The sequence below is a fragment of the Puccinia triticina genome, chromosome 5A (assembly GCF_026914185.1).
Source record: "Puccinia triticina chromosome 5A, complete sequence".
NCBI lineage: Eukaryota > Fungi > Basidiomycota > Pucciniomycetes > Pucciniales > Pucciniaceae > Puccinia > Puccinia triticina.
Genome location: NC_070562.1, coordinates 5,481,781 through 5,505,328, shown reverse-complemented (window position 1 = coordinate 5,505,328; position 23,548 = coordinate 5,481,781). Strand labels below are relative to the sequence as shown.

General features: G+C 53.9%; 4 protein-coding genes across 4 annotated transcripts; 2 read left to right on the top strand and 2 right to left on the bottom strand.

Moving 5' to 3' along the window:
* Window positions 1-5,195: 5,195 nt before the first annotated feature.
* On the bottom strand, window positions 5,196-6,735 carry PtA15_5A657 (uncharacterized protein; the record flags this gene model as incomplete). The annotated part of the gene is made up of 5 exons (XM_053169441.1): window positions 5,196-5,758; window positions 5,836-6,165; window positions 6,233-6,262; window positions 6,329-6,358; window positions 6,606-6,735. The coding sequence occupies 5 exons, from the start codon at window positions 6,733-6,735 to the stop codon at window positions 5,196-5,198; spliced, it is 1,083 nt and encodes a 360-aa protein (XP_053020638.1).
* Window positions 6,736-10,591: 3,856 nt separating this feature from the next.
* Window positions 10,592-20,958, top strand: PtA15_5A656 (uncharacterized protein; the record flags this gene model as incomplete). Its single annotated transcript, XM_053169440.1, has 28 exons — window positions 10,592-10,661; window positions 10,865-11,106; window positions 11,173-11,286; window positions 11,383-11,526; window positions 11,620-12,510; window positions 12,619-12,849; window positions 12,946-13,290; window positions 13,354-13,398; window positions 13,489-13,615; window positions 13,689-13,720; window positions 14,771-14,998; window positions 15,075-15,494; window positions 15,575-15,737; window positions 15,803-16,374; window positions 16,446-16,844; window positions 16,907-16,996; window positions 17,059-17,254; window positions 17,330-17,437; window positions 17,499-17,614; window positions 17,678-17,866; window positions 17,930-18,152; window positions 18,216-18,496; window positions 18,569-18,766; window positions 18,848-19,301; window positions 19,362-19,972; window positions 20,042-20,337; window positions 20,418-20,507; window positions 20,586-20,958. The coding sequence occupies 28 exons, from the start codon at window positions 10,592-10,594 to the stop codon at window positions 20,956-20,958; spliced, it is 7,248 nt and encodes a 2,415-aa protein (XP_053020637.1).
* A 406-nt stretch (window positions 20,959-21,364) lies between these two features.
* Window positions 21,365-22,021, bottom strand: PtA15_5A655 (uncharacterized protein; the record flags this gene model as incomplete). The annotated part of the gene is made up of 2 exons (XM_053169439.1): window positions 21,365-21,883; window positions 21,968-22,021. 2 exons carry the CDS (start codon window positions 22,019-22,021, stop codon window positions 21,365-21,367), a joined length of 573 nt encoding a protein of 190 aa, XP_053020636.1.
* Window positions 22,022-22,174: 153 nt separating this feature from the next.
* Window positions 22,175-22,809, top strand: PtA15_5A654 (uncharacterized protein; the record flags this gene model as incomplete). The annotated part of the gene is made up of 3 exons (XM_053169438.1): window positions 22,175-22,182; window positions 22,287-22,557; window positions 22,639-22,809. The coding sequence occupies 3 exons, from the start codon at window positions 22,175-22,177 to the stop codon at window positions 22,807-22,809; spliced, it is 450 nt and encodes a 149-aa protein (XP_053020635.1).
* Window positions 22,810-23,548: the final 739 nt, after the last annotated feature.

Genomic DNA, 23,548 nt, shown 5'->3' with positions numbered 1-23,548 from the left:
TTTCATTGCTGTTCTTCCATATCCATCCAATTTAGGCCACTTGCAGCAGTGGGCAGATACGTTACCCATTTGGGTAACGCTGCCGGTAACATAACTAATTATGTGGGTAACACAGGACCAGTTACAATAATGGGTATGGTAACTGTAATACACACCCATTATTGGTGGGACTGGATCACACTGCGGGCATTGTGATGTCACTGCAGACCGCAGCAACATCTGACAATTCAGTGGGAATTCAAACCCCACGCAACAAGTATTGGAGCAACACTTGGCCGGCTGATGGACAGCTGGCCACCGGGGTATGTACACACACCACACCTCTTGATGGCTGGCACAAGGGACTGTATTTGGGAGGTTTCCACACTCCTCTTGATGGCCACAGAAGGACTGGCCATTGAGAGAAGTCCTTGTGCCAGCCATCAAGAGTATTTCACACTCCTCTTGGTGACCAGCATAACAACTGTTAATTGGGAGGAGGATTTCACACTCCTCTTGATGACCAGCATAAGGACCAGTCATTGGGAAGAGGAGTCCTTACTACTCTCAATGCCAACACAGACCGGCGTTGAGAGGAGTACATACACCTTGATGCCCGGTCTGTGCCGTCCATCAAGGGAAGTGTGTATGTACTCCTCCCAATGACCGGGCCTTGGGCCATCCATTGAGAGAAGTACGTACTCCTCTTGAAGACCGGTTGTTGTGCCAGCCATTGAGAGGTGTCTGTTCTTGACGCCAGTGTGTGCTGGAATCAAGAGGAGTGTGGCCTCCTCCCAATTACCTGTCCATGAGCTGGTCACCGAGAGGAGTGAGAGGAGTTTGAAATCCTCCCAATGGCCGGCACATGGACCGGTCATCAAGAGATTTTTATGTACTGTGGTGGCTGGCTGTCCAAAGGCAAATCAGCTGGCCAAAATTTGCTGCAGCTGACACTGCATATTATTATATGCAGTGTCGTGATGTCGCTGCGGGACACAGCAACAGCGAGATGTCCGCAGTGTCATCTGATATAGTCAAGTTGGCAGGGGTCAGTCTGGTGCCTGCTGCATCTGCCGCGCTCTGCACGTTTGATTCCCCGTTACGTCACACATTACCAGCAGAAGTTACGGGTATTGTAACGTGTCAAATTTAAGTTGCACGTGCAGTAATCACCGCACCGGTACATTATTGGGCCTTAAAAAATCACAAAGAACATTCAGTTACAGTATGTTACGTTACTTGCCTAATGGGGTTACATTTTCAAAAATGAAGCAAATTGGATATTCAAAAAAGTTATGATATCCAAAATGACACCTGTAACGTACTGTAACATATCTGCCCACTGCTGCCACTTGCGGCCATATTGTAGATCCATCTATCTATTCCTGCTTATCTTTAGTGCTGGTGTATGACAAGCGTCTGATGTGAGATGAATGTGAATTTTTTGTCACATTTTCAGAGAAATAAACACTCCAAAACTTAGATCTAGGGGTCTAGGATTCTGTGGATTTAAGAAAATGGGATATGATCTTTGTGTTACCCTTTCTGAACAAATTGTCTCAGGAGATTTAAATTCTAAAACGCAGTGGGAAAACAAAAGAGACAGAAAGAAGCAGATATCAATTCTAGGGAAGGAAATCCACAAAAATTGTAAATGAGACAAATAAAAAAGAGAAGTTCCATCTGATCAATGGAAAAAGTGATGAAAAGTGAATTCCATGTAAGTAACAGAGATTAATGGAAGATGAAATCATCACTCTAGTAAAAAGAAGTTCCAGTTAGAAATCACAAACCTGATTCATTGATTTAACTTGTGAAAAAGTTTGGAAAGTTTTGTTGTAAATTTTTGTTGATGGTACTGGGCCTCAATCAAAATTTTGATGCATTTCCAGATTCTTTTCTCTTCTTCACTGCTTGAAACTGAGAGCAAGGCAAGGACATTTTTAATGAATTCTTTACTTAAAAGTGGCTGATGATTGAAGGATTGTGGAAAAAGTTTATCCATGGTTGATATGAACTCTCCCTTCTCATTTAGATCAGGCAATTCATTCAGATAATTTTTCAAGTAAACTTCCTTTTCCTTCACTCCAAATGATATCTTTGTGTCTTTTCTAAGTGCTCCAAAATACCAAAATTGCTCCTTTTTAAAATCATTCAAAAGTGCCAGCAAAGCAATCAATTCATGGTGGTTTTGTTCTACTGTTTCAATGCTATTCCATGGTGCTATAATATTCATAAGTAATTTCAATTCAGAATAATTCAGGCCCAGAATCCATTTTCTCTCCTTCCTCCAATCAGAATTCAAGATACAAACTAATTTCAAAATCCAGCTCCTTTTCATTTTATCTTTCCATTTGTTTGTATAATTTTGTAGTATTCAAACAAACCTGTCAGCAGATGAATTTTTGGTTGCATTATCAGAAGAATAGAATCAAATGGGTTTGAAATAACTTACTGTGCAGGAGTTGACTTGAATCTTCTTCATCCATGATAATTTCCTTGTCCTCAGGCTGAGATGGTAATGATTTGAGAGTTTGCCTGTGCTTCTCCACAAATTGCCACATTTGTTGCTTTTGGGAATCATTTAAAATTGCCAGCATGGAATTGAATCTGTTTTGAGAATCTTCAGGTGTTTCTTCAATGGAGGAAAGTGCCTTTTTAACAACACCAAAAAACAACATTTTTTGATGTTCATCATAGAATTGGGATAGATCAAAGTAGTCTTCCCAAAAGTTGGGATGTTTGATACTTTCTTGGGATGTTACTTTCATCAAATTTTTGTGAGAATCTGTAAACAAGATAATCAGACCATGCTTCATGTATCTTAGGCACACAGATTCACTCACAAGAAGGATCATAAAAGTCCTTGAAACCAACTGAGCCCATGGGTGTTGGAGTTGATGAATCAGGAATCACTTCTTTTGGTTTACAAAGTCACAAAATGAATAAAGTGACATACATTCTGCTTTTTTGCATTTTTTAATTGATAAATATCCCAAATTTTCTTCTTGTGGCATCAATTCAGTGTGAAAAATCAAGAAATCAAATTTTTGCCATTCAACATAAAGACCATATAAATAGAATGTCATACCATCTAAACTAGGTTGGATCCTTTAAAATTGTTGGTGCTCATTGCAAATTTCAGTTATTTCAGCAGTGGGGCTTCTCTTGAACAGATATCTTGGGCTTGAGGCTGGGTGTGTTGGAGAACTATAGCAATGCAACAGCTGCAAGCCAACCAAAATTGTTGTAAATAACCTGGCTGTGGGAAGGATATGTTAACTAGATTTTTTTCAATCAATGCAGATGATGAGGAGAATGGGCCTGTTCAGATTGTTCAAACTACAGGGCCTTTATAATCAAAATTCTTGGCTGGAAAAACAGTAGGTACTTCTTTTTAGCATGCCACCAGGTTGGATGTTGTGTATCTCTTTTAATTTTTTACAGAGAGGGTGTTCAAAGTTGAAATCATAAAATTTTCAATGCATAAAATCATAAAATTATAAAACTTTCAAGTGATGATTTCATATGTACCATTCTAGAAATGTTGCTCTAATTTGAGTGCTTGGGTGCAACATATTTTTTTCAGCTTAGAATTTTATGATTTTATGGTGTTATGATTTTATGCCAGTCAAATTTGAACACCCTATCTTTATAAATCAAGTTTTGGCCAATGATGTTACCTCTTTTGAGACAAGTGATTATTGCATAGCCTGATGAAACAGTGAAACTTGAACTAATATGCATGTGAATCCACCCCTGCAAACCAAAACTATAATCTTCTGTTTGCTATCAGCCAATACCTTTACATATTCATGACCCTGAGACGTGCAAAGATCAAGGATGTGGGAGATTATGTATCTTGCGTAGCTCCCAAAAAGCACCTCATAAAATTTATTGTATTATTCCAACACCAGATTGAGTTTCAACTTGCACACGCATATGTTCTCCATATTCCTCCAATCATTCAATTGCATAAAATTGCAAACCATTATGCTGCAAGAGACACTCATTCAAATACCTCCAGCTGACGGGCAAGAGCTTAAGGAAAGATTTTAGTGTTAAGCAAACCTTATTCAAGCCTTTCTTTGGAAACCTTCACTGCAAAGTAACTGTGCACATTTTTTCATCTAAAATGGGAGAAACACAACCACATCCCTCATGCCAACTGGGTCTAGAGCTGAAAAAAAAGTGAAGCATTTGTGGCTTTACTCCACGCTGAAGAGAAGCGCAGATCATTCATCACCTGCTGCATTCAGTGCTGCATTGAGCTTTTTGCAGCAAAGCTGTATCAACATTGCAGCTGATGGGAGTCCCTTTGGGAGAAAAGGACATCCAACTCCCCCTGTTCAAGATGCTTACTTTGGCTCAACCAAAGTGGATTTTGACAGGTCAGGTGAGGATCTTGGGACCATTCCCTGGATACAAACAGTCTTGATGGCCAGGAAGGTGCCCTCCCAGCCATCAAAACTGCAACTCAGATCTGGGAAGCACTGTTGTCTTTCAAGCCTGCACCAGCCCTGCTAGCCTAGAGCCTTCCTCCCGGCCGGGAATATGCAGTTTTAGTGACCAAGAGGACATTGTCTTTGCCATGCAGATTTCCAGGCTGCAGTTGAATCCTCCTGTCCAATCTTGCTGTGCCCCAGGAAGGTGTGTTCCAGTGGCTTGGTAAACTTCACAGCACCTCTTTTGTTCTTATTTCTCTGTTCTTTGCAAACAGCACTCTGCACAAATAACTGGGTCTGTCAGCAGTTGACATGTGGGAACATGAGGGAGACTTGTGGTGTTCCTCCAGCCTTCCTCAAAGGGCTTAATCAACCAAAGGGGCAAGTCAACCAAGCTTGAATTACCAGTGCCTATGTCTCAAATGCAATTATGTGATTACAATTGGGGCTACAATGGCAGATTGGCTGGAGAACCCTGCATATCAACTTCAAGCACTTGCGCCAGTTCTTTCTTTGAAGTGGCTGTTCATTGGTTGTGTTCATGCAGTCTTACTCTAACCCATGCTGCCCTGCTAGATATGCAGTGTGTTTTCCTGAATAATCGCGCTCAGGAGGTCTGGATTCCAAGGCCAGTAAATGAGGAAAGATTATTCCAGGAAGGGGATGAGAAAGACCTGGATATGGAAAATATCACCAAGAGGAAGAAAAAAAAAAAAGGTTCCATCTGATCGGAAGGGTGGATGTGGAGACAGGGGCCTTCCAGAGATCCGGCTATTTGATGATCTTGTAAACCAGATTGGAGAGGATGGTTGTGAGTTTCTGTTGATGGACATGGGCCTTGACAAGGACCTTGATGCACGTCCACACGAACTCCTCTTCCTCCGGTGCAGAGACAGCGATCAAGGCGACGGCGTTCCTGTAGAACTCTTCGGTCCAGAGGGGGCGATGGCTAAAGGCGTCCGGAAACACCCTCTCCATCGTCCTCCTGGCCTCTTCCTGGGCCTCCGGCGCGCGGCCGCGCAGATAAGGGCCCAAGAGGGCGGCCTTCTCGGCCGTCCCGAAGGAGATCTTGGGTGCTTTTTTTTCGCCCTCGGCAGCCCAGAACTGCGCCTTCTTGCCGTCGTCGAACCCGGCCAGGAGGGCGTTCATGTCCCCAAACAGCTTCCTCAGCGCCCCCGTGGTGACGTTCTGCTTGACTTCTCGCCACTGCAGGGCGATCTTCTGCAGCTTGCAGAGCTCGGGATACTCCAGACTGACCACGAACTCCTTGGTCTTCCTCCAGTCAGCTTTGGACATCAGAATCAAGTTCACAAAGCAGTTTTCTTTGTGTGTGCCTTTTAATTTGGCATTATTTTTTTTTGGAATGATTGTCAGCAGATTTATCAGAAGCAGGAGAGATGGAGCAGCTTACCCTGTAGATTTGGAGCTGCAGCTGAGACAGTTGCGCCCTCTGACCCAGGTCCAGATGGGAGGGCTTGGAGGGTGAGGTGATGTTTCCCCACAAACTTCCAGATCTCTTTCCGCTGGGAATCGTTTGAGATTGCCAGCAAGGAGTTGAATCTGTTGTGATGAGAGCTTTGGCTGGATTCAGTAGTGCTGGAGGACAGCGCCTTTTGGACGACTCCAAACCACAGGACTTTCTGGTACTCGTCAAAGCACCCAGCGGTGGTGTAGTAGTCTTGCCAAAATGTGGGATGGCTGACTGTCTTCCTGGGACCTGTGATCAGTTTTTCATGGGAGGCTTGGAACAGAAGAAGGAGGATCAGAACATGCACCAATGCCATTTTGAGGGGCGCAGAGCCACTCACAGCAAGGGTCGTATAGTTTCTTCAGGATGCCTTAGTTTATAGTGTTGATCAGTTCTCTAATCTAGTAGGCAAAATTTAAGGCTGAATGAATCACACCTTCATGAATGGAGCCACATCTTAGAGAACCTGTAAAATGTAAGTGATGACCACCACTTGTTAGCAGATAGACTCCGGGTATCAGATGTGCTCGTGTAATCGGGGTCAATTGCTTGGGCATGTCAGTCTTCCTCCGATCAGAGTGCAAAACCCCGCTGGACAAGGTCTTGGTGAGAGGACTAAGCTACATAGAATGGGGCTTCAAAGTGTGTGCCTGCTGGTTTATGGCAGTTTGAAGAAGTGAACTATTTGAATGGGAGCAGTTGAAGTGACATACTGTTATTGGTGATCAGTTTTCCAGTGGGGGTACGATCCAGGAAGACTTTTCCTTCCATGCTGGGCTTGCAGAGTCCAACTGTTCTGTTGAGGATAGTAAATCCGAGTAGGAGTTTTTTGAGCAGGAACATCTTTTATGTGGAAAGTGGTGTGGTTTTCTTGTATTTTCAGAGTTTGCCAGCTGAAATTCTTTTGATTGACCAGCCTTTGCCTTTGCCTTTGCCTTCTTGTTTTGTATCTCTTTTAATTTTTTACATCATTTGAATTAAATTTTGGCCAATGATTTTACATATGACCATGTACCTCTTTTGATACAAGTGATTATTGAAAAGCCTCATGAAACAGTGAAAATTGAGCCAATCTGCATGTGAATCTGTCTCTGCAACCCAAAACCTTAATCATCTGGTTGCTATTACCCAATACCTGTACATATTTATGTGGATTGTTTACTGGCCCTGAGATGTGCACAGAGCAAGGAGGTGGGAGATTAACTTGCATATCTCCCAAACGTTAAACGCACCTCATAAAATGTATTTTATGATTCCAACCTGAGCTAGAGTTTTAATTTGAACATGCCTTGGAATCACAAAACAAAAATTCAAGGGTTTCCCCTACAAATCTCCAAAAATCACAAAAGAAAAATCAAGGGTTTCCCCTCTAAGAATTCCAGAAAAAAAACATCAAGGTTTTTTCCTCTACAAATGCCAAAATCAAAAAAAGAAAAAAACAGTATTACAAAAAGCCACCTAATATTGTGTTATCCAAGTGATAACACAGCGTAACAGCGCCGGAAAAAGACCTGTTAGGCTAACCATATGCCACTTAAATGGCCTGTTACTTGTAACATAACGGGTTGCGGTGAACAACGCAGTTAGTTATGTTACACAAATAGTGTGGATAACAAAATGTAATGTAAATACCCAACGTAGACTACTGCCACCACTCATTCAGCATTTCTTCCTGCCCAGCTCAGGCCTCCCCGAAGTACATATCACCTAGAGAATAGTTTGGACCCGTTGCTAGGTACCCAGAGCCACCTGGCGGGTACGGGCGGTGCCGGGTGTGGTGCTGGGTGCCTGTTTTTTCATGAAAAGTGGGGGGGGTACCCGGGTACTGCTTGAGGTACCCGCTGTGAGAATAAAGGCTGGCTTGTTGGTAGAAATGTCCGCTAACTGCCCTCTGCAAGAATATATGTGTCCTGGCTGTGTGATTATTGGTGTCTTGGCTCCGCACTGCTACTATCTGCTAGCCTTCAGCTCTCCTCTCTGAGCCTGATCTAAAGTGTAATAATCCGCAAGTGAATAAAGATCCGCACTCCGCAAGTAATCCTGTAAGTAGAGATAAGGTTACGTAAAACTCTCCTAATACTCTAGTACATTTTTAAGTGTAATACCAATAATGAGTAGTCCCTAAGATGATAGGATGATAGGAAAAGAAAAGAGAAGAGAAACCGTGAGCCTTCACCCCCATGCTTCCCTCCGCGTGCATTGCTGTTCCCACCTGATCCCGCAGATCCAACACTTTCCCGCACTAGTCCATCAGCTCCGCCTGCTTTCTGCACGTCATTCTCCCAGACTCCAACGCTTGAACTACCACCGTCCTCTGTCTAGCCCCCGTCAGTCAGTCTCTCACCACCGCCTCCGCCCCAGTTGCACCCTTTAGTGGAACCCGCTTTGGATGCCGTTGCTCACCTGCTGACGCACCGCTGCTACCAGTCCACGTGTGTAGTCCGCCACAGTCCAGTCCTGTCTTTCCACTCTGGTCCAAACACCCAATCCAAAATCCGTGCATTCCATCCGCGCTCAACTTTCCGTAAGCTTTCTTAGTGCACTTTCTGACATCATCCTCAGTGCTTATGTCACTGGCATGCACTCTGCCTGAGCCGCTCTGTGCATTCCCGCCTGCGCTATCTCCGAGTGGACATTCTACCACGCATGCCCATATAAATCACCACACTGCTCAAGTGCCTCCTGATGCGGCAGGGGCTGGAGCCCGTGCCTAATACATCGCACCCGGCGAGTTGGACTTTGACCATCTCGCCTAGAGAAATCCAAACCTCTTGGCAAGATAGATTTGTACCAGCTTGCTGAGAGGAATGCATCCCTCCCGGCGAGCTGGACTTTGACCAGCTCGCCAAGAAAAATCTACAGCTCTCGGCGAGAAATACATCTCGCCAAGGGGTATGTCTCTTGGCAAGCTGGTCAAAGTCCAGCTCGACGAGAGGAATACAAACCTCCTGGTGAGCTGAATTTTTACACCAGCTCGCCAAGGGTGTTCTTCCCGGTGAGCTGGTCAAAGCCCATCTCAACAGGCAAGGCGCTGGGAAGGAAGCTGCAACTGGCCTAGATTATGTCCGTCCCTCCTTGATCTCCTCCATGCCCCAATAATACCGATTGTTAGCCAAACAGCAAATGAATGTCTTGATTGCTCCCAAAAGGTGTTGGACAAAGCTTAACAAAGAGAAACAGATGTGGACAATGATGATCTAGGGCTCACTGGGAGGGGGCAAAAGCTGGTCCGAGTGCTGGTGAAGCTTGAAGGCTACGGCCTGGTTAAGCTGACCCAGACCTAGTGGAAGCTAGACCAGCAAGGCCTGATCCAATAAATATGCATAAAGATGGTTTGCAGCAATGGTGAAACAATACAATATGGGAATGGTATTGGCTAATACTACGTATAGTATTGTTTTCTTGATACATCAGAATTCAATACCATGTATTGTATTGAAAAAAAGATACAATGCGGTGGTATTGTACCTAAAAAAACAACACCTTTTCTGGGCAATTGGCGCTCAATCCAATGGCCTCTCTGTAAACCCCCCTCCTCCCTTGGGGTTTGCAAGGAGTCACAAGTGACTCCCAGATGTCACACACTCAGATATAGCCTGGCCTCCCTTCTTCCCTGGTTCAGCAGAGAACTGACTAGCAGTCTCACTGAACCAGGTAAGCCCTTTTCTCCTTCCTTCTTGTTGCTTCTTCCCTTCTCATCCTTAGTGAGAGAACTGACTAGCAGTCTCTCTGAACCAGTGCAATCCAAACTCCCCGCTTTGGTAACTCAGCTTCAGTGCCCTTTGAGCTCTCCTCTCTGGTTCATCTGCCCCGCCCAGTGAAGGGGATTCTCACCCCTTACACCCTCCCAGCAATACACTTGTATTGTATTGGCAATACAATACCATGGATTGTATTGGTTTGGTGAGTTGATCCAATATCAATACAGTGTATTGGACTAATACATGTACCGTACCGTTTCACCGTTGTTTGCAGCTTGCAGGAAGACTACACTAACAACTTTTATCTGCGGCCTGTGCTACGCTAGCCAACACCCAACACAATAAGCCCAAACAGAAGGCATGTGAGCTTAAGTTAGAGGGAGCTAGCTAGATTATTGGCCATGCTGCAAAATAAACGTGAACTCAACGCCGCTGAGATTGGTCACAGAAATGAATTGCTTCTATCTTTTAGTGATTTGCAAATACTCATTCTCCTTTCAACACTTTTCAGAATGCAACTCAAACCCCAGAGATTTGGGATGGATTATAATTCTCGAATATCTTTGAGTTAAATACCCTGTGCCCATGAGGTTTTATCACATGAGAATTCTTGCTGGACAAGTTGGGAAAGAGCTTTTTTCAGTTGGACTCTTAGTACAGGCTTACCGGTGTCAAAGATGCAGAAGAGCAGTCCAAACACCAAAGGAGGCCAATATGCTCATACAATGTGACTATGTGAGCTGAGACTTATTCTGATATCTCTCTGGAGCTAGCGAGGTTTGGTCACCAACTTGGTATGAGGTGTTGAAGTTGAAAGATATTCTCCCTCTGATCACTTCCTAATTTCAGGCCAAAAATATAAACACTGATCTAACCAATATCACACTATTATTTGTATGGGTTTAGTTGGATGATGCAATTTTGTGCTCGAGAAAGGTCAAGTAGATCAGGCCCATCCAGAGTCGATTTCTTACGCGGCTAGACCTCTTGTAGCCGTCATGGGCTTCTGGAACCAGACTCCTGGCCTGATTTCCCAAGGTTTCAGTGGCGAAGCTGGGTTGGTCTCTGGTGGATCAGAAGGGGCAGGGTGCTTGTCTGGGGGTGATTTTTGTGCAACATTCCCAGCTGAGTGCGTATCGGTTTTCGCAGAGTGGAGAGTGCTGTGTGTGGGGGGGTCTTTGCTTTGGGCGTCGCTTTCTTCTGAATCCCACCCGCAACCACGACGAAGATGGCCCACCACCACCACCACCACCCCTCCCTGCACACCCCAGCCGGAACGATCCACTCGACAGCGAGCCCAAACCCAAACAGCACGCCCAGCGAAGACAAGCTCATCGATGCCCTCGTCAACAAGATCATGGCCAAGCTGTCCAACCAGGCAGACCCCCACCTCAGCCCGCTCGAGACCGACGAGCTCATCCGCCAGTCATGCAGCGCGCTCTTCGAGATGTGCTGCCAGCGCCTGCCCTGCGTCATCCAGAAGCTGCTCCAGGAACTCGACTCGCCCTCCCACGTGAGCTGCACTAACTAACTAACTACACCTGCCGACTGGCTCTGACTCACACCCTTCCGCGAACAGCCCTTCACCTCCGACGAGCAGACCGGCCTCGTCGACCATCTGCGCACACAGCTCTTCGTCATCAAGATCCTCTGCTACTGCATGTCATACCACTGGGCCTGGCACCGCGAGCAGGTCGCACTCCAGGCCACCCACCAGCCACCCAACCACGAGCACCACCCCCACCAGCCACCCAAGCCCTTGCTCACCGACTGGGTCGACCCGCCCCAGCTCGACGACAACCTCGCCAAACAGCTCGTCGCCACCATCAGCTTCTTCCTCAAGGAACACCAGCGCTTCGAAGACGCCGGCGCCGCACTCGGTCCCATCGGCAGCACCTCCCAGCCATCCGCCAACTACGAAGCACACCGGAAAGCCACCCTCGGAAACCCACAGCAACAGCAGCAGCAGCAGCAGCAACAACAAAATTCAATATTCGGTGGTGGCGGCGGCGGCGGCGGAAGAGAGCCCGACGAGAAGCCGATCGTGCCCTCGCTCATGGGCGACATCCTCACCCAGGTCTCCAAGATCTGCTTCTTCGTCTCCGCATCCAACTGGACCATCGTCCTCGGCAAGATCAAGAACCGGATCGCCTACTGGTCCGGCCCCGAAGAGTTCCCGGACCGCTCAGAGACCCGGCTGCTCGAGTTCTGCTCGCTCAACCGCCACCGGCTCAGCTCGATCGTCCGCGAGCTCTCCGCCCAGTTCGTCCACCTCAAGCGCGCCGCCCAGGCCGACATCGCCCTCGCCCTCAGACGCTCGATCTGGAACTGGATCGAAACCTATCCGAACGAGTATGCCAGCCTGGTCCGCTCCAACGGCCGGCTCGAGGGCGCCCCAGACGTGCTCTTCGACGTCGCCCACGGCCTGTCCGAGAACGGCAAGAAGCGCACATACACCTGGCCGATGATGGCCATGCTGCTCGCCGTCTGCCCCGACATCGTCCTCAAGATCACCGTCGGCGACCGCAACCGCTCCCAAGTCACCGCCCGCAAGGCCGCGTTCATCGAGAGTCTGCGCAAACATCTCAAGGCGGTCAAGATGACCGACGTGGCCACGGCATGCTGTGTGGACCTCTGCAAGGCGGCCACCTTCTCGCCCAAGATGACCGCCGAGGGCCCCGGCCTGCGGCTGCTGGCCTTGGACCTCGTCGGCGACCTCAACTCGCGCCTGCTCGACCCCTCCAAGCCGTTCACCAACTCCGAGGGCGTCGTCGAGATCCCGCTCATGTCCGAGGCCCTCGCCGCGCTCTGCAAGCTCGACCGCCACTTCGTCGACACCACGCTGCTCGAGAAGTGTCTGTCCCGGACGAGCTTCGTGCCCTTCCAGATCGCCTTCATCCAGGCCTGCCACAAGCTGGCCAGCGACCCCGAGATCCCGCCCCGCTCCTCCTCCTCCTCCTCCTCCCGCTCCTCGCCCCCCTCCCCCTCCTCCCCACACCCTCACCCAGAGGATCGGTCGTCGGAGGACGAGGACGACATGGCGAACTGGAACGTCAAGCTCAAAGAGCTCTACCCCGCCATCGCCTCCTCCCTGAGACACGTCTTCATGAGCGCAGTGCTCGAGACCAACCAGTTCCACATCCTCATGCGCTCCAACTCCAAGCTCATCACCGGAGGCGACGAGAGCGGCCAGAAGACGGAGCTGGTCCGGGCGCTGCTCAACCTGTGGACCCAGGACACCACGCTGGCCTTCTTCGTGCCCCCCTCGGCCCGCCACCCCCACCCCCACCACCACCACCACCAACAACAACAACAACAACAACAACAACACACGGGCCGGTCTGCGCACGAGCTCAACTCGCGGCTCGCCTCGGGCCACGACATCGACCCGGACGACCTGGAGATGTTTGTGTATCTGACGACGCTGCTGCTGAACAACCGCAACCCACGCCCGGTGCGCCAAGCGGCGATGACCGTCCTGCGGGCCTACCACCAGCCCTCCTCCTCGCCCAGACCGGGGGCCGAGCTGCTCCCGCTCGGGCTCAGACAGGCCCGCGCGATCGTCGGGATCGCCGTGCTCAAGGCGCTCCTCGAGACCTGGGTCTTCCGCGAGGAAGAGCGCGAGGTGCTGCAGCTGCTCAAGGCGTATCTGGACCGGTTCAAGGAGGCGGTGGAGTGGAGCGAGCGGGGCCACAGCGTACGTTTGATGTCCCCTCTGCCCCTGCCGAAAGGAAGCTGCTGATCCGCGGGGCCGAGACAGCCGGGGTTTCCGTTCGCCAGCGAGTCCCACGCCCACGACTGGCTCGTCTTCGGCCACCTCCTCCGCCTCGCCGTCCCGCTCGGCCTCTGCACCGTCGACCAATACAACCTGGCCCTCCTCCTGCGCTGCTCCAAGGAGCTCATCAGCGTCTTCGAGAAGCACCCCCCCGTCCTGCGTCTCTGCGGCCTCGACGCGAGTCTGTCGGCCGCCCAGCTGTCGGCGACCTTGCAGGGCCTGCCGGACGACGGCAAGGGGCTCGGCGGTCAGCCCTCCTCCCCCTCCTCCCGAAAACCAACACTGTGCTGACGCGTGTGTACGGTTCTTTGTGTGTGCAGGTCGCGTGGCCCAGGCTAAGCGGGCCAAGCTCGTCATGCGCACCATCGCCTCCAACTCGCCCATCATCGATCCCCTCTGGGACGAGGCCCTCCGCCGCTGGAAGCTCCTCTCCTCCCTCGTCGGCCATCGCCCCTTCGAGGACTCCTCCGGCGACGCCGGCATGTACGACTGTGCCCCGGCCCTCGGCGCCATCTCTGGCGAAGGCGTCCTGGTCCGTCTCTTCTCTCTCTCACACACACTCTGCTTGATACTCTCTCTTGTGGGCTCATTTGCTGGGATACGAGATGCAGGAAAACACAAACGCCTGGATCAGCATCTCCGGCCTCCTCACCTCCATCGCCTCCCTCCACGACCCCTCGCATCCCAAACCCCGCCCGCCCCCGCTCGACCACTTCATCCCCCCGGACCTGCTCCACGACCGGTTCTATGCGCTGCCCGACCGGGCCCGGAACGTGGACCGGTACATCCAGGTGCGTCGTCTCCCTCCCCCTCCGCCCTACCCCCGAGACTGATGAGTGTGACGGATGTGTGGGGAGATCACAGGAGATGGTGGACCTGCTCGTCGCCGACGACCTGCGGATGCGCGAGGGCGTCAAAGACGCCCTGGGCACCGAGCTCCACACCGCCCTGTTCCCCATCCTGCTCAAACACCTCAAGTCCATCGTCGCCCACTTCTTCGAGCACGAGCGCGCCAAGCCGCAGAGCCCGTTCAGCCACTTCATCGAGCAGGCCATCTCGATGCTGCGCCTCTTCTTCGAGCGCATCGTCGAGCCCCTCGCCGAGCCCGTCGCCGAGCGCGTCGCCGCCCTGCTCATCGACTTCACCAGATACACCAACAGGCTCGGCTGCCTCGGCTCCGACTTCGGCCCCATCGCTACCCGCATCAAGTACAAGATGGCCCAGCTCGCTGAGGTCATCGTCGCCTGTAATAAGGAGAGGGCGGCGCCGCTGGTGACGAGCACTGTGCTCAAGAACCAGATGATCGACTACTTCCTCGCCTGGGCCACCAGCGTCAACATGGTATAACCCGCCCCTCTGCCCATCACCCGTACTCGCTCTGACGCTTGTTTTTGGATCTCAGGTCTCGTGTATCTCGGCCGAGGAAGCTAGTCGACAGCGCGCGAATAGGGACCTCAGCATCGCGTGTCTCAAGGCCCTGGCCGCGTTCTACGACCGGCTCAAGCTCGTGCCCAGACACGCGCTCCTCCGCGGCAACCACACTGCTAACAACGAGGTCGTCCATGTTCGCCTGTTCAGTCGCCATTACGATTATCTCTCGTTCTTGCTCACTGAGGTCACCAAGCTAGAAGTACGTGTATTCTATCCTCACCTGGGCGAGAGCGGGTGTATTGAGGAGGAAAGCTTCTGCGGGATCTGTTGTGTAGGCTGTTGCGGTCCGGAGTCGCAAAGGGAAGATGGCGGCGGGCGGCGGAACCATGGTGCGTGACTTCTCGCTCGAGAGGGCGGCTGGGGGCAGAGAACTGATGATGTATGATGGGGAGCAGGGCGGGGGCGGGGGGACGCCGGAGCACGCGGCGGCCTTGCAACGGGAGCTGGCCTCGATCACGCGGGAGATCGTCGAGCTGGCCGGCTTCCGCGAGCAGACCATGCACTGTCTCGTCAAGCTCATGGCCGCCAACATCGACCCCGCCTTCCGCTACTTCGTCAACATGTTCCATCACCCCGACAACCGCATCAAGCAGGCCAATATCCAGATCCTCTGGGAGGTCGTCAAGGAGGGCGGCCATCTGCTGCCGGACCTCGTCAAGCCTGTGCGCCCCTCCGGCTTGGACAAGATCGTCGACGTGCGCTCTTCTCTTTTCCAATCTCTGTTGTGGTATAAGCCTGCCTGGGGTGTTGATGTGGGCTCATGTGTGCGCGATAGATGATCACCCGGCCCGACCTCACCCTCGCCCTCGCCATCTGCAAGGTCTGCGGATCCGCCGACTTCGAGGAAATGACGGAGGTCATCCTCAATATCTTCGACCATCGCAAAGGGGTCATCAAGTTCCTCAAGGCCTCCATCGAGCGAGAAGTCGCCGTCACAGGCAAGTCCAATCCCGTACTCGGGATCTCTGTATTCATGTGGCTGATGAGAGTTGGATGCACACAGACCACGAGTCGACAGTCTTCCGAGGGAACTCGTTCACCACCCGGCTCCTCACCATCTTCGCCCGGGCCCAGGGGTACGACTATCTGCGGAACACGCTGTCGAACCTGCTGGTGGGCCTGGCCAACAAGCCGTCGGAGTTCTCGGTGGACTTCGACCCGCATCGGGCGAGTGCGGACGACGACGAGGCGGCGCGGAACCTGGAGCAAGTGACGGAGGCGTTCCTGAACGTGATTGCGGTGTCGTGGAAGAAGCTGCCCTGCGCGATCCGCGAGATCTGCCACCACATCGCCACCACCGTCCAGGAGAAATACCCCGAGAGCGTGTTCACGTCTATCGGCGGCTTCATCTTCCTCCGCTTCATTAACCCCGCCATCGTCTCCCCCGAGGTCATCGACCTCGACCTCCCTAACGACACCCGCGAGATACGCCGCAGCCTCGTCATGATCACCAAGGTCCTCCAGGCCCTCTCCAACAATATCCGCTTCTCCGCGCGCGAACCCGCTATGAAGCCCCTTAACCCCTTCATGGCCAAGAACGTCTACCCGATGACCCGCTTCTTGAAGGACATCTCCGTAAGCATCCCTTTTCTTATTGGGGGAACCCGCGGAAGAAGAATGCTAATTTTTGGGGGGATGGGAAGCAGTCGATCGACGAGCCCAGGATGGTCGCGGAGGAAGGGACGGAGCTGCAAGACGAGCTGGCGCCGGTGCCCTTAGACGCGGCGGACCGGTACGTGCTGCACCGGTTCCTGTACGAGAACCAGGAGAAGCTGGGGGCGGAGCTGAAGAGCGTGCGGCCGATGGAGTTCAAGCATTGGCACGACGGCAGCGAACGGCTGACGCCCACTCTGGGCCACGAGATCTGGGCCGAGGTCGTCCAGACCCTCCAGGACATCGGCCCCCCCGCGAACGCCGACCCCGACCTCCCTCTCTCCCACCTCGACGGCCCCGAGTACCACGCCTTCCTGGCCAAGTACGAGCTCAATAGGCCGCCCGATCCGCGCATCTGGCAGGCCCTCTTCTTCGAGGCCCCCCGCTCTAGAGTATGCGCTTTTCTCCAAGCCGTCTGCCCCGCCGTCTCTCACCCCTGTTTGTGGTCGTATAGCTGCAGACTATGCCCACGTTCGTCTTCCTCACCAGTCGGCTCAAAGCCGAGATGTGCGACCTCGAGTCGTTCTACCTCTACATCCTCCAAGTGAGTCCCCTCCCCCTGCCCTCCCGGTTTCTTGTCCTGGCTGATAATGTGTGTGTGTATAGGCTGTGGACGCGATCGACGGGCCCTTCGCCCTGTTCCTCGACTGCACCGGGTTCACCTTCGCCAACGAGATCTCGCTGCCCTGGTTCCGCCAGCTCATCGACGCCTCGCCCGCCCTCCCTGCCCTCCATCTCGCCCAGATCTGGGTCTACAACGCCAACGCTATCTTCCGACGATACATCCGCAAGCTCGGCGCTAGTCTGTCCCCCTCTCCTCCCCCCTCTTCTGACCGCCCCTCAAATTCTTCTGACGTGACTTTTGGTGTGTGTGCAGCGGAGAAGCAGGAGCGCAGATGGACCAACCTCGTCCGCGCCGTCAGCACGCTCGACGAGCTCGCCATCTGTCTGCCCAACTACGAGCAGGTCCTCCCTGCAAGCTCGTGTAAGAGAATGCGCTCCTTGTTGTTCCCGCGAAAGATTCTGAGGGTGGCTCGGTTATGCAGGGAACATGTTCCATGATAAGCGGGTCGTCATCAGCCACGTCACCCATCTCCAGCAGTACCAGATGCAGATACCCGTCGTCCTGCACATCGGCTCCAAGACCCTGCTCATCCGATCCGTGAGCACCCCCTTTCCCCCGCCCTCCGCTGATGTAGCAGCTGAAGTGGGGCTCCGTGGTTAGTCTAAACGGCTGGAGCTGCTGGCCGACGCCAAGTGCACCCTCAACGACGTGATCAGACTCAAGGATATCGAGGAGATGCAGCGCTTGCCGCCCTCTAACGTCCATCTTGACCCCGGCTTCATCATCAAACAGTACGGATCCAACGTCACCATGAAGTTCGTCAGTGTCAACACCGACCGGATCATTGAGGTAAGCCCATCATCCGCCTTCTTCCTACGGACTGTTTCTCATCTGTGTCTCTCTCTCTTTCAGACATTGGCGAACACGCAGGCCGATCTGCTGTCGACCCCACAGAACTTCGACTTCCGCCCCCGCAGCCTCACCCCCGCTACTATCTACGGCTCGCTCCTCAACGGGGCCATCTTCAATCTGTGTAGCTCGGACTCGCTGATCAGGATGGCTGCACTCAGCTTTCTGCAGGGGCTGACGCGCGCCTTGCGGATCGACAAGATCGAGGACGTCATTCCGTTCCAAGGTATCTCCTTTCTTCCTCTTCGCTCCCTGTGGCGGCTGAAGCTGACGATTGGTGTCTCAAAAGGGGGGTATATCCCGCGGCTAGGCTTGGCGTTCATCTCGGACATCAGCGACCGTCTGGCCCGCGCCGTGCCCTCGGCCACCTTCCCCTTCCTCGACGAGTTCTTCATCACCCTGCCCACCGCCTCGGCCTCCGAGGTCGCCGTCTACGCCCATGCCGTCAAGTCCTGGCTCCAGAACCTCAGCAACTGTCTCGTCTGCCCCCGCGAGGAATTCGAGTATGCCCGCAACCGCGTCAAGAATATCTTGCGCCGCTTGATCGAACTCACCCTGTGTCAACAAGACGTACGCCTCTCCTCCCCCGCCCCCTGTTTGCCCGTTTGAAATGACTGACCTTTTTCGTGTGGGTGTGGGTAGCTGCAAGGCCTTTTGCACGGCCGCATATGGCCCTCCTTGGCCCGCCAGGAATCCCTCCTCCCCCTGATCATCGAGGAGCTCGCGATGTCCGCAATCACTCATGGCTCTAACTCGGCCCGGTTCACCGAGGTCTGTGAGATCGCGGTGTCGGGGAACTGCATCAATCTGCAAGGCAAACTGCTCCATCGCTTGCGAAGGGTGGGTCACCATCGGTTTTTCTCCTGGGGAGGGATGGTGTGTGTTTTTGTTGACGGTTGAGAGGTGGTGTTTGTTGTGCAGGCGATCGGACGGACGACGGCGCAGCCGGTGGCGATGATTTCCGACAGTCCGGAATGGCCGGAGATCACGGCGTTGGTGCGGATGGAGATGAGCATCTCGTTTTCGGCGCACATCCAAGCACAGCTGTACCTGCCGGACATCCTGCACATCGTGACGATGCTAGTGGGGACGGGGCTGGCGAGCCAGCGGTCGGCGATCTACGCGATCGTCATCAACACGCTCACCTGTCTCTGCTCGCTTCAGGGGCCCAACCACGAGGCCTCGGCGCTCTACGCCATCATTAAGCGCCTCGGCTTGCCCGCCACCCAGGCCCTCTTCGGCCTCTACCCTAACGACCTCGCGCTCAGGTATACCGAGGACGACTTCGGCTTCCGCGAGCCGATCTCCCCTGTCGCGCTCGAGTCCATCGTCCAGCTCTTGATCGAGGCTGTCAAGGTCGCTTCCCCCGCTATAGGTAACCTACAAACCATCTCTGTCTTGGGATTCTTGGCTGATTTTTGTTATGCGATGGTAGATACTATTAACCGGTGGAGGTCTCGCTGGGCTAGCTTGGTGACATCGACGTGTTTCCAAGCCAATCCGGCCTTGCAACCACGCGCCTTTGTGGTTCTTGGATATCTCCTGACGGAGGAGGTGGATGACGACCTGCTGTTCCAAGTCCTCTCGGCCCTCAAGCCCGCCCTCGGTCTTCCATCGGGAATCGACCGCGCACTAGCGACGTCGATCATCTCCTGCGGCGCCAAAGTCCTGGCCGGAGTGGCATCGAACTCGCCCTATCGCTCGGCATCCTTCTGGACCGGTGTCACGCTGCTCCAGCTCGAGGACCCGGCGATCTATGCGGCCGCATTGAAGCTGACCCGCTCGGCCGTCCACGACTTCTGCCAGTCCGAGATCCTCGGCAACCAGCGCCTCTCGCAGTTCCTGCTCGACTCGCGCGACGACGGGACGGTGGAGGTGATGGGCCAGATCGAGGAGGTGTGTGGGCTGCGGTTCGACAACGGGGAGGCGGGATATGTGGCCGACGGGGCGATCTACTTCGGCTTCGCGCTGGCAAGCTCGATGATCAAGGGCTTGCGGCATGCGCAGATCGCGCAGGATGCCGAGGAGTTCCTGGAGCTGCTGCTGGTCCAGGCGACGAGCCGGGCTTCGCACGAGGGCGGCGGCGGCGCGGCGCCGGGCCGGCTGACGCCCGAGGCCCTGCCCTACTTCGTCGTCCTCCTCCCCATCGCCGTCCGCACCGCCAAGCTCCCCCAGCTCTTCGCGCTCGCACATGTGGACCGGAACGGCCTGGACGGCGCCGACCTCGCCGTGTCCTACGGCTTCATCATCAACCAGCTCCGCATGTCCGACCACGAAACCGCCCTCCTCGTCGTCGCCGTCTTCACCACCATGATCTCCTCCGCCGACGACGAGGCCGAGCTCGTCTTCCTCTACAACATCCTCGCCGAGCTCGTCCATCGCGACGTCGTCCCCCACATCATGCTCCTCGTGTACGTCTTCTCTCCCTCCCTCTTGCTCCCCCGCTCGTCGCTCATCGTGTCCGCCCTGTCTCGCGTGCCCCCCGCCCCAGCCAAACCGAGCTCGCGCCTAGAGTCCAGGAAATCATGCGCACTTCGGAAAACACCCAGTTGTTGAACGCCTGCCAAGCGGTCATGTTCCCGTGAGTTCTTTGTGTGGGAGTTTCCACTACCAATCCAGCAGCCTTGAAGACGGTGACTGAGTATGACTGCAAATGCAGCCACCATCCGCGCGTGAAAGGCTCGCAGTTCCTCGCGCGCCTGACCGACGGGCTGGAGTCGTCGGACTTCATCTCCGTGCTCAGCACGCTGGGCTTCTCGGGCCTGCTGCTGCACAACTGCTTCGGGGACGAGATGGACGACGGGCACCACGACCTCGGCGCCGGCCCGCCCGCCGGCCTCGACCATCTCGCCCACCCCAGCCACCTCTCCTCCCACCTCGCCAACGGCGGCGCCGGGCGCGAATACGACCTCAAGATCGCCCGCCTGTGTGTCTGCTTGGTCCGTCCACCCCTCCCCCCTCCCTCTCTTGCTTTCACGCCGCTTACGTCTTCTTGGGCCCGCCGTCAGATCATCGAGGCGTTGGCCGTCTAGCCTCGCTCTTGCCGGCCCCTGCCCGTCCTGGCCCGCCCGCACCGCGCGCCTCTCCTCCAACCAAAACATATACATACACATATGTATGCAAAAAACAGCGGTGGCGGGGGGGGGGGGGGGGGGGGGGGGGGCGGCGATGGCGGTTCCCCGCACCGACGGGCACCAAGGAACTAAAGAGACATACCTATACACACACATAATATGCACCCTTATATACGCCGCCCGCCGCAGCCTTACACCGCTCCCCCTCGTTACGCGCTCATCCCTGTTTCCATCTTGTTTGCTGCCGCTCTGCTCTGTCTTTGTTTCCGCCACGGACGTCGGTCGGTGGTCTTTCTCTCTGTGTATGTGTGTGATGACGAGCAGCACGTGTTTTATGTATTGACGACCACGTTTGACGGCCTCACTACGCCCCCGCCGACGACGACGACGGAGGCTCCTCGTCCAACGACTTCTCTCTCTGTTTAGGCTCGCCCTCCTGCTTCTGTGCCGCGTTGTACATACTCATAGCTGTCATCCTTCTCTTCCTTCTACGCATGCTGTCCCGGGAACGCTTCTCTTTCTGTGTACACTCATCGCGCCGCTTCTCCTGCGTCTCCTTTCCTCTCGACGTGTCTGTGTGTGTTTGTGTGGGGCTGGCTTGTCGCTGTCTTGTGTGGACGGCTCTTGCGGCGCGCGCGCGTTCCCGCTGCCAATCTATCTCCGGCGCTCTCTTGGGTGTGTTCCCGCTGCCCCGCGTCCGCCCAGGCCGGGCGCGGGGCCTGCTGATCTTGGCTGCTGTGGGCGTGGGTGCATCATCAGCAACCAGCACACCTGTCGGCCGCCAGGCGGGCCGTGGGCCGGTGCGGGTCTTGTCTTTGGGCGCCGCGCTCATCTCTCGAGCGCATCGGACGCTCGTCTGCAGGCTCGCTCCGGCGGCCGCGGGCTGTGACAACAGGCCGGGAGGCCATCCATCATCGTCTTTTCCTCCCCCCCCCCCTCGCCCCCGGGATCTTCTCCACAAAAAAACCTCTGTTGCTCGTGGAACGTAAACCATCTCTTGTCGAGTCATCGAAGCATCCATGAAGCGGGAGCAGCCAGGACGGCAAAAAGAGCGCCCAACGTGGGGCTCGAACCCACGACAATTCGATGCCATCCGCCCCAAAGGGGTTGTTACGAACTCCGTAAGAGTCGAATGCTCTACCAACTGAGCTAGCCGGGCGCGCGAGAGACCTCGATGTCCCCGTCCGTCAGAACGGGATTATATACCTGTTGAGTACAAGGAAACGCGCGTTTCCAATGCTCTTGGCCTTTCATGCGACCAGCTGAAGTGTCAAGTTTTCTGCAAGGCCGACGACGGACGAGGGCCGCACCTGGACCGGCTTGCCTGCCTCTTCTCGTCGACGAGGTGTTTTTTTTGGCCATCGGGCTCGGCAGGCCGTGGGCCTGTGTGCTGGGCCGCGACGGTCCCTGGCGGGCCCTCCTGGCCTGCTCAACATCCGTTGTCGTGGTGGCTGCGACTGGCACGGGTCGAGACCGGCGCATACGTCTGAGGGATTTCGTGGTGATCATGTCTTGCTGGGGCTTTCCCTCGCCCCTCATCGGCTGAGTCTTCGCCCAGTCAGCCACTGAATCAAAACCTTGCCTCTTTTTTTTTCTTGCCAAGAAGAAGCAGACCTGGTGGTGTTCTGCTTACTGGAGGCCCTGCTCAAGACTGCCATGGGTGGGCTCATTGGTCCATCCACATCGTCGCTATCCAACGAGCTCAAGAGCCTCGGGGTCGCCTGCTTCCTGGGCGCTGCTGGGACGAACGAGAGCGGGGTCGCCCTCCTCCTTCGCGCTGTCGATCGGCGTCTACTGCCACTTCGCTAGGCGCCCGCCGAGCCAACATCCCTGCCCCGCTTGCCTCGGGCTGGCCCTGGCCGATGGCATCCTGCAATCACCAAAACCGCACCACATCGGTGCCCAACAAATCCAACATCAATCTCGCGGGGAAAAACTTCGTTGGCTCGCTATACCACTCGGTCGTGCTTTGCACCCTGTGTTGTCGGGGCTTGTGTAGAAGTCAAACCATCGGACCTTATGTAAGCCTGTTCCCCGTCATTGGGGGTGAATTTCGACCCCCCAAAACAGTACAACGCGGGAACGTTTCTGCGTACTCGCCTTTACTCATCTATACAGAGAGAAAGAAAAATTCAGAGATCTCACTGCGAGGCTCGGACGCAGCAAGGGGCTCGCTCAAGTCGCTCAGGGAGCCAAACTAATTAGGAAACGATTGCGCATAGGTATACCTGAGCAAAAAACAGTTGGCTCTTTTACTACCCGGATGAAAGGCAAGAGCTCGGAAACAGTACGGACTTCATCCCACCATCCTGTTAGTTTTCTCGACTAGACTTGACATAGAGACGCAGACACAGGTCTGAACAGGACTGATATATGGAGACAGTTAAGCAGCGGTCTTGGCGTGTGGACGAACCTCTTCTATATACATCCATCAAAGATTCGGGTTGGTTTTCTCGACTCCAGTTTTAAGCAGAGGGTAATCAGACGCTGATGTTTTTGAGGTGGGTTGCATGAGATACCCATGTGTCCAAATAAACGGTACACCTGG